The sequence below is a fragment of the Nannospalax galili genome, unplaced genomic scaffold (assembly GCF_000622305.1).
Source record: "Nannospalax galili isolate Female #2095 unplaced genomic scaffold, S.galili_v1.0 scaffold208, whole genome shotgun sequence".
NCBI lineage: Eukaryota > Metazoa > Chordata > Mammalia > Rodentia > Spalacidae > Nannospalax > Nannospalax galili.
Window position 1 is genome coordinate 242,238 of NW_008357998.1, and position 10,542 is coordinate 252,779.

General features: G+C 43.6%; 1 protein-coding gene across 2 annotated transcripts in view; it reads right to left on the minus strand.

Annotated features, from left to right (window-relative positions):
- Positions 1-214: 214 nt before the first annotated feature.
- Dera (deoxyribose-phosphate aldolase) overlaps positions 215-10,542 on the minus strand; it is a 109,193-nt gene continuing 98,865 nt past the window's right edge. For both annotated transcript variants that reach the window (XM_008856030.3, XM_008856029.3), the window contains 3 exons: positions 4,885-4,997; positions 1,210-1,359; positions 215-946 (listed from right to left, as the gene is read on the minus strand). In XM_008856030.3, coding sequence (XP_008854252.1) covers positions 890-946; positions 1,210-1,359; positions 4,885-4,997 — 320 coding nt within the window. In that variant the 3' untranslated portion in view covers positions 215-889. The remainder of the gene's footprint in view (positions 947-1,209; positions 1,360-4,884; positions 4,998-10,542) is intronic.

Genomic DNA, 10,542 nt, shown 5'->3' on the forward strand with positions numbered 1-10,542 from the left:
AGAGAAGTAACTGGAGAGTTACTGAGGAAAGAAAAGAAAACTCTTGATGAAAATCACCATTTACAAAACTTAGGTTCCACATAGCAGCAATTTCAGCATCCTGGAGGCGGGGGCAGGAAAGTTTCACGTTCCAGACCAATCTACACAGCTAGCCTCTATGACAGGCCCTGTCTCCAAAAAAATTAGTAAAATTAATAAACAAGGGACATTGTACTTAAAATATTCAATGATATTCAGTTTAATATAGCAACACCAGAAAACTCATTAGCAAAGCAATGAACAATGAAGCATATCCATGGCAGAAATTCAAGGTGGGTGCCCAGGGCGGCTCCCAGTGTGCTATGGCAGCTGATGGATGCTGCCTTTCCTTTCGCTAGAACACATCGCTTTAAAAAATCATTTTTTAATTATATCTTACTCATTTAGTCTGTGGGAGGGGTAGGCACGTGGAGGTCAGAGGACAGTTCAGAAGTCAGTTCTCTTCTTCCTACGGATCAAACTGAGGCCATCAGACTTGGCAACAAGCACCTTTATCTGCTGAGCCATTTCGCCTACCCTAGACCACAGCTTTTAAGAAGTTTTACTTTATTTTCCCCTTGGAGTTTGATGCAGTTGAAGCTATCATGAACATTTTATTCAGAGATTTTCAGAGAAAACCTTCACAAGATTAGTGTGTGTAGATTTTCTGGTAATTAAGAGCATTTCAGATGTGCCTGATCTGAGTTCCACAGATGGATTTGTTTGGTTTGTTTCCTTTATTCTTTAAGTTCAGTGGAAATTTTAGGGGGCAAAGTCCGTTACCTATTCTTGAATTATATAACCATGGAAATTATGAAAAAAAAAATTTTTAAAGTTTGTTGTAAAGAATTTTTCTGGGTTAGTTGCTGATTTAAGACATTGGAAGATCATGATATGCTGCATATCGTCCAGTCACATGATGGTAAATCTGTGAGGAAAAACAGAGTTTCCTCATTAGTGATTATTATATACTCACACATATCAGCAGTTACAGCACAGCATAAAAATACTTTGAAAACGTCTCATTAGTATGTCTTTCAGCAGAATTCCCACCCAACCTACTACAGGTGGAGGTCTGCTTGGAAGAAGGTAGAGGAGGTGTAGGTACAATGAGGAAAACCAACCGAGTTTCCACCTCTACCTCTCAAAATCCTTTCTCCTTCCTTCCAGGGACACTGGCTTATCACTCACCTGCCTCTCGATGTCCGAAAGCAGGGAACTGGCACCGATCCGGAAGAGTTCTGGCGTCAGCCACTCGTCCCCCAGCTCCTCCTTTATCAGAGATAGCCAAGCAAGGGAGTCCTTGGCAGTGCGGATGCCGCCTGCAGGCTTGAAGCCTACCTGAAAGGGAGGTGAGAACAGAACGGTCACTGTTGTCACTGGGCTGCTGTAAATCATGGCACCACATGTAAAGGCCCTGAGTCTCATTCATTCCTAGTCTTTCTGGCTTTATGGATGGAGTCTTAGCCCATCATACTACATGGCAACTTTTCCATGATTAATGGGAAGTGGGTCACAGCTTCTGAGAGGACACGAATGAGGCTACTCCATCCTCATTAGCATCTCCATCCTCATTAGCATCTCCATCCTCATTAGCATCTCCATCCTCGTTAGCATCTCCATCATGTCAAGCTAGACTATATCTGCAAACATGGAGAAGCCAAGAAAAGTGTCGAAAAACAGGAAAACGTATCACACAAGTCCATTCATTCTCGACTGCTACAAATGAGCCCGTGGAGTCACTTTCTGGCCTTCATTTGAGGTTCAAAGCACGTGTGCACTTAAAATAAGACAGAATCAGTGCAGCCACAAGGTCACTCTAACCAAACCCGCAGCCACCCACAAGGAGAGCAGTTGTTCTCATCAACCTAATTGTGGGGGCTTCTTCTCTGAGGCTGTAGGCATACAGAGCTCTATAAAGCAGGCAGACCTATAATGTAAATACTGGAGAAAAACACAGTGTGGGGTGTCTTCAGACTTCTGAAGTTTTCAGGGATGACCATCAAAAACAGCCCAATTCAGCCAATATGTGATGCTCATAAATGATGTCCTGTATCTGTTAGGCAGAGAAAAACAGGTTCCCTGGACAGTAATATGGTCACCTGGATGTGCTTGTCCCAGGAATTTAACCACCCAGAAGAGCACTCTATACACAGAAGCTATCAAGCCAAACTACAGCTCAAAAACCAATGATCATCCTTGTGTTTTATTGCTCCGAGCTGCTTTCAGATAAATCACACCAGCAGGAGGTGACTGCTAACAAAACAGAGAAAGGAGACCGCACAGGAATGTCCTGTTACCAGACAGGACAACTCACTGTGACCCTGACCTCCACTGTCCTCTACACACTTCGCAGCCAAGTCCTGCCAATCCTACCTCTTTACCTTGGGCGTGACTCTCACACCTGCCTCTTTACTATGAGTTCTTGAATATGTGTTGAGAAGTAGCAAAAATAAGTAAATGAAATGAAACTGATCAGCAGACAGGACCACATGGGTTAACCAGAGGAGCTTCCTGCCGGGCAGGCAGGGGTTCTGAGAGATTTTCTCTATAGTTAGTGTATGTCAGCAGTTTCCAAAAAGAAGATTTTGCATAAGTTAATCTCTTTTTTTTTTAAAGGGAAAGAATACAGAAAATATCAATCTGTAATGAAATCAGTTATGAAATATTAAAACTCAGCTTCACAGGAATGACAGTAATCATGGTCTGGAAGGGGTAATATCCCATTGTAAAACAATGAATGAAAGAGAAATGTCCCGGTCTAAGGGCTGCCTGGGTGCATTTGCAGCAGCTTAAGAGACTGCACCTCATTTTCAGATGTACTCAGACATCCGTAAGTCTTCCTTGTTGGGAATCAAATGTGATCAAGTGAATAGGGTTTGTCTTAAATTTATTCTTTGCTTAAAACCAAGTGGGACTTTGTTTACAAATGGGGAAAGAATCAATACAATCAGAAATAAAGGATATAAAGGTAGCAAAATGTCCCTCTGAAATCTGGTGGGACCACTGAGTACTTAAGACACTGAGATTCTCTCTTTTGCTGGCTAAAAGCCCTCCTGGGAAGGGACTTGTTCATGTTTATACCCCTAACACTAGCACAGGTTAACACAGCTGGTACTTAGCTACAGTAGTAGGTGTTTCTTTGGTCCCCAGTGGTGTGCTTATCCCTAATGATGGAGCTCTGAGGGCTAGGAGTCCAGGCATCCACATGCAGCAAGCTGGTCTTCAAGGCCTTGCCAGAAAGCCTCCGTGTGGTAGCAGAATTAGTTCCTTAAGGAGCACACTCAGGACTGAGGCCATGGTGCCAACAAACGCTGATAGTTCCACAGAAGGAAAAGATGTATTTCTCATTTTCTAGCTTTTCTCTTTAAGAAAAAGTTCTTTAAAAAGAGTTATTTGTGGGGCTGGAGCCAGAGAGATGGCTGAGCTGTGAAGAGCCCTGGCTGCCCCTGCAGATGTCCCAGGTTCGGTTCCCAGCACCCACTTGATGCTAACAACTGTCTATAACTCCAGTTCCAGGGGACCCGATGCCCTCTTCTGGCCTCCTCAACCACTGCATGACACTTACATACAGGTAAAACACTAATACACATAAAGTAAAAGGCTTATTTATATCAATGCAGAGTGACCACCAAGTAGAAGTTACACGAATTGGAGCACATCGTAATAGGTATTTTCCCATTTGTACTGAATGACCTGAGGTTATTCAGGGAAAATTCTAGAAGATTATTTCCTCTCTGGCGGCACATTTCATATGAAACTCCAGCTGCAGAATAAATCGAAGCTATGGTCATCTGTAAAGCCATCCCGTTCACCAGGCAAAGGATTGAAGGTCTTTTGGGGGAGGTTCTAGGTGACAGAAATCAAGAGACTGGGTGTTTTAAAAGGTGCTGCCTAGACAGGGAAATGCCATTAAACACTCCCCATCACCCAAACACATAAAACTACCTTTCCAATCATGCCAAAACATCCTCAGGTAATTTGCGCCCAGACAAGCAAATTGAAGTGAAAAGGAAAATCCAAATTCACTTTTTGGACCTCCATACACATTTTTCCTTTTAACTTCATGTGTTTCAAAACTATGTATTATTTTTCGAAAAGCTGACAAAAGCTAGCATATCCCTCCTCAGCTTAACGGTCTTCAAAAGAGCACGTCCAACTGCCATAAAACGCAAAAATGGATATTTAATTCAAGAGCTATATAACGCAGAGCTACCTTTTCCTGCTGTTTCACGGCATTTCATTATTTTGTTTAATAAGTTCATCTCCTCGAGAATTTTCTCTTCACCTCATATTATTAAAAGTAATAAGTTTTTCTGGACCGGGGGTTTCCCAACAGAAAAACCAATTTATGTGTGTCCTTCAATAATGACAGGAAAAGATTATTTCCCATTATATTGCCTACTTTTCATATCGCCACCACAGCTTATCATTCAATAAATGTTACTCTGCAATTCTTTCCATTCCTCAAGGAAGTTTAATTTCTGCATTAACCTGTTTTCGCCAGCCAACGCCTTGCCAGAAAGCCTCTGTGTCGCAGCAGAATTAGTTCGTTAAAGAACCCATTTAGGAATCTCTTGTCAGTGATAAAATTGTCTTCAGTTAATAAAAGGACACAAAGTGAGTTTACATCTTGATCACATGCACACTCCCGCACTCACATCCACTCTGTTAATCACACATTTTCCCCCACCAAGGTGTTCCTTCATAATGAAAGGTAAATTAAACATTTATCTTAATAAAGGTAACTCATTCACACCTTCTGCACAGGAAGACGGTTATCATGGTTGGCTGTGACGGGTATTATAAATAGTTATAAATAGCATTATCTTTAGTCTAAAGAAAGATGTGCTTGCAATAACATACCTTATTTCCAGTTTTCCAGAAGAAATCTCTGATGGCCCGAAGCATCACAATTGCGACTGGGAAGGTGGCATTTACTGTTTCCTTTCCAGTAGAAGTTTTGATAAAATCTGATCCTACAACAGAAGCAAGAAAAATTCCCATGTTAATTAAAAACTTACTTTTTACACTTAAGTCAGTGAAAGAAATGAGTTGTGTACGATTTTTTCCCCTGAGAACACTTTACTTTTTCTTAATTATTTGAAACGCTAAAATGAAAATATACCTTTTAAATAATTCTGTTTATGTGTCAGTGCCAGAAAATAGGGTGAAGGGTTGGGAAAAGCCATCTTTTGGGCATGACAGGGCCGTGGCAGCCATGACCCCACAGCAGTTGAGGCCTCCACTGGGCCTGTACCAGACTGGGCTTCTCATTTGGCAATCATGGATCAGAGAGAGGCTCACAGGGCTTACCCTCACCTTCTGAATTGCTGGCTACAGCAAATTCTGGGGGAGGGTCAGTCAATGTCTTCATCTGAGTGCCCATCAGAGTCCAATGGACCCATGGTCACAAGGGCTGGAGAGAGGGAAGACAGGGAGACGGGGAGCGTGTGCGTATAAGAATAACCAGAATGTGTTATATGCATGCATATAACTGTTAAAGAACAAATTTAATAAAAATTGTAATAAAAATTCTGTTAATAGTCTTGTCTTTCTTTACCATCAAATCAGCCAGCTACTGAATGGATCTTCATCGACCTCTGGAACTCTTGCCTATATTTTACACCACCAATTAAAATCAAGTTGGTTTATTTAATGCATAACTGAGATGAATAAAAACAATTTTATGCCCCATGCTTACCACCATCCATAAGGACAGCTTCCAACAAGACTGTGGAATGCTGGCTTGTTTTCTTCTCATTTTCTCTTATTTGATGGAAACACACAGTGCAGTTGAGACAACCCAAGAATGTGAGCTGACTTCTGCTATTTGTTCCTTAGTGAAGCACTATGTTTTACAACTAGATTAGGATTTCCAGGAAAGCCTCTACGCTCTTGCACATTTTGCAAATCTTTTCAACAACTTCCTTCTCTGCAGTATATCTTTTTTTTAAAAAAATATTTATTCTTGCTGGGCGTGGTGGCACACACGTGTAGTCCCAGCCATTGGGAGGCAGAGGCAGGAGGATCTCTGTGGGTTCAAGGCCAGTCTGGTCTACATAGTGAGTTCTAGGACAGCTGGGGCCACAGGGAGACCCTGCTTCAAAAAGACCAAAAAAAAAAAAATTCTTTTTATTTCATGTGTATGAGTGTTTTGACCGCATGCGTGTAAGTGCACCTGTGTCATGCAATACCTTCAGAGCACAGAAGAAGGAGGGGTCAGATCCCTTGGAAATGGAGTTACAAACAGTTAAGTCACCATGTGGGTGCTGAGAACTGGACCCAGGTCCTCTGTGAGAGCAGCCAGTGCTCTTTTCAAGTTGGACTAAATGCATTTTGCATGGAGATGGCCATGAGCCTGTGGGGATTGGTGCAGAATGTTGCAGTTTTAATGCTAAATGACTTGGTAGGCATTGGGCACTTGGTCCCCAGTTGGAGACTTTGCATTGGATGGTTGGAGAACCTTGAGGAGGTGGAGCCTCTCTGAGCCTCCCTGGAAGATGGTCACTGGGAGCAGACCTTAAGGTTATATCCTGGGTGTGCTTCCTGTCTGGTCTCTGCTTCCTGTTTTACCGAGATGTGAGAAGGCGAAGAATCCCAGCCACACAATTCTGCCACATTGAGAAGATATCACTCTGTCTCGCTTGCCATGATGAATTATATTCCTCAGTCAAAAAAATCCTTCCTTTATAACACAATTTTGTGTGGTCACAGCAATGGGAAAAACAGCTAATACAAACACACTGTGTGTAACTACCATGGGAACTGACACACCAGTCGGTCACTGGGCACCCTTTTTCTTTGCATCTATAACCCAATTGAAGACATGCCTGGCATCCATATATTCATTCAACAGCATTTTCTCGGTGTTTATTATGTGCCAGACTCTGTTCAAGATGCTTGAAACAGACTAACAAATGAAAAAGTCTTGCCTTTGGGAAGGGATGTTCTCAAAGAGAAAGACAATGAACAGTAAATAGAATCAATGTCAAGTGGAGATTAAACAGTAGGAAAAAAAATAGCACAGAGTGATGACACAGAATGATGATGGTGAGGAGGGGCGACTGTGTTTACAAAAGCCAGCATCACTGATCCCTGAAATGCAGTGACTAAATGAAGGAAATCAGGAAAGAGCTTTATAACCAGGGAAACAAAACTGCAAAGGCCTCAGGGTTGTCCTCAGGCTAAGTCCATTAATAAATGAACGAATGACTGGACTGGAGAGCTGATGCCTGGTCCTCACTCAGCACAGAAAGAAGACTACCAAAGAGAAGAGACTAGAACCCCAAGTAGACAAGAAGCAGGCCACAAGATCATGAGGCATCTTCCCAGTACGCAGCAACACCTTCTCATTTACTAGAAGCCTTCTGGGTACATCTAAATTATTTTAAGCATCTTAGAAGATAAGATTATTAAGGGGAATAGAGTATAAGACTGATTTTCTGTATTAAATACACAAAAATTCAATAAAAAAGATTATTAAGATAAAGAACCAAGGCCGCATTTGAACACCTTTAACAAAAAGGGGAAGTATGGTCACTTGGTTTTTTGTTTTATTTGGTTAGTGGTTTTTTTGAGCTCCACATGGTCTGGAACTAAATTTGCAGACTAGGCTGGTCTCGATCTCACAGAAGGCTGCCTGCCTCTGCTTCCTGAGTGTTTGAATTGAAGGCATGCACTACCATGAGGTATAGTCACTTGCAAATCAAAAGAACCAACCTCTTTTGGAAGAATCCGTGCTTCCGTCCCTCCGTCCCTCCCTCCCATTCTCCTTCCCTCCCATTCTCCTTCCCTCCCATTCTCCTTCCCTCCCATTCTCCTTCCCTCCCATTCTCCTTCCCTCCCATTCTCCCTCCCTTCCATTCTCCCTCCCTCCCATTCTCCCCGCACTACCATGAGGTATAGTCACTTGCAAATCAAAAGAGCCAACCTCCTTTGGAAGAATCCGTGCCTCCGTCCCTCCCTTCCATTCTCCTTCCCTCCCATTCTCCTTCCCTTCCATTCTCCTTCCCTTCCATTCTCCCTCCCTTCCATTCTCCCTCCCTCCCATTCTCCCTCCCTCCCATTCTCCTTCCCTCCCATTCTCCTTCCCTTCCATTCTCCTTCCCTTCCATTCTCCCTCCCTTCCATTCTCCCTCCCTCCCATTCTCCCTCCCTCCCATTCTCCTTCCCTCCCATTCTCCTTCCCTTCCATTCTCCTTCCCTTCCATTCTCCTTCCCTTCCATTCTCCTTCCCTCCCATTCTCCTTCCCTTCCTTGTGCCTGGAGCTAAAGAGATGCTCAGTGATTAAGAGCACTAGCTGCTCTTGCAGAGGACTTGGATTTGGTTCCCAGCACCTGCATCAAGAAGCTCACAACCGTCTGTAACTCCAGTTCCAAGGAATCCAACAATCTCTTCTGGCCTCCGAGGGCACCAGGCATGCACATGGTGCACATTCATACATGTAGGCACTCACACATACACATAAAAATAAATTTGTGAAGGTATAACAAAGGTGTGAGGTGTAGCCTGGACTGGCCTAGAACTCACTCTTCTAGCTCAGACTGGCCTTGAACTCCTAACCTCCTGCCTCCTCTACCTCTCCAGTACTGGGATTACAGGCATGACCACCATACAAGCTTCTCTTCATATCACATCCAAGGGACAGCAGAGATCTACAAAGACAGCAACAGTGGCTCAAAAGGTGTGAGGTGTAGCCTGGACTGGCCTAGAACTCGCTCTTCTAGCTCAGACTGGCCTTGAACTCCTAACCCTCCTGCCTCCTCTACCTCTCCAGTACTGGGATTACAGGCATGACCACCATACAAGCTTCTCTTCATATCACATCCAAGGGACAGCAGAGATCTACAAAGACAGCAACAGTGGCTCACACACTCACTACTCGTGTTCCCCTTTGACACAGTGTAAACATATTTGGGAGCACTGCGCTCTGGAGAGCACAATCCATAGGAGAAACTCAGTGAGTAACTTTAATCTGAATGGTTAGAAGGTCAGCTACAGGTATCAAGAAAACCACACGGCAGCATTTCCCATAAAGGTGGGAACCTTTAACTGACAAGTGAGGAAGGAAAACAATTTGCATTTCACTCCATCCATCCCCAGCATAAAACTGGTCAGGTGGTTTAGAATAAAACATGGTTTTAATAAATGGATTCAAATGAAATACTTAGTTTAAAATAAACCTTAATTTAATTTATTTTTTGTCTTCCTGAGACAGGGTCTCCCTGCAGCCCCAGCTGGCCTGGAACTCACTACATAGAGGAGGCTGGCTTGCATCTCATAGAGCTCCTCCTGCCTCTGCCTCTGCTGGGATTAAAGACATGTGCCACCATGCCCTGCAAACGTTTAATTTTAAAAGTACAGCGTTATAGAACAGTTACAGGCTCCATATATCCCACGCAGTCTTTCTGATCATTCCCATCTTACAGCACTAACCACTTGCAGGAACCAATGCTGGCATATTATTATTATTAAACCCACACCCCTGCTTGGCATTTTCCTCACTCTACTCAACATTACTCCCATCCGGGATACTGCATTTGTCACGTCTCCACAGATTCCTCCAGCTGTGAAAGTCCTCCTCAGACATTCTACACAATGTGTCTCACCTGGGCTCTGCGTGATATTTTTCACACGATTAGACTGGGTTTTGTGGGCTCTGGGAAGATCGTAAGGTGACATTTTGGCGCATCATACCAAACAACACACTATGGCCAGGATTTACTATCAACGACACCGACCCTCGACACCTGGCAGAGGCGGTGCTTGCCTGGCGGCTCCACCGTCAAGTTCTCTCCTTCCTGCTTTCCACACTGTTGTTCTGCGTGAACGCCGCACTTAAGGAGTGGGGAGGGAGCGTTACTATCAAACTCCTTCAGAAGGAGTTAACAGCACAAAGCAGATGAAATGTTTTGGGTGGAAGATTTATTTCTCCATTTTTACATTCACAAAACCATTTACATCAGGGGAGACAAGATATTTTATACTTAAATTTATCGTCTAATACGACCTTATTTGTTTTGTTGTTCGAATGGCTCCAGCCTTGGCCACTGGGACCTCTTCAGTCGCCTCCTGTCTTCTCCTCCTCCACCTTCTTTCTTCAGATTACTTACTTTTTCATAGTGCTGGAGACTGAACTGAGGACTTGTCCAACACTCTGCCACAGAGCTGCAGTGTCAGCCCCGCTTCCTGAATTCCTTTGAATTAAGTGGACTTTCTGTATTTTAAGTATTTACTTTTTAATATGAGGTGCCCCAGATTTATCTTGCATGCTTTCTGCCCAGTCTTACAAAGAACTGTAGAACCCTGAAACCCTCTTCATTCACCCGCTACCCCCCAATCCCTCCAGACCCCCACTAATTGCTCTTTTAGCGTCTGTAAAATGCTTGGCTGCTGCTTCAGACACGCCTAGACATACCCTGGCATGCCCTGACTCCTGCGCCTGCTATTCCCCACCCCCCTTCCAGGAAACTATAGATTAAGCAAGCCCGAGCATAAAAACTGCCCTATAAGGTAAAAAC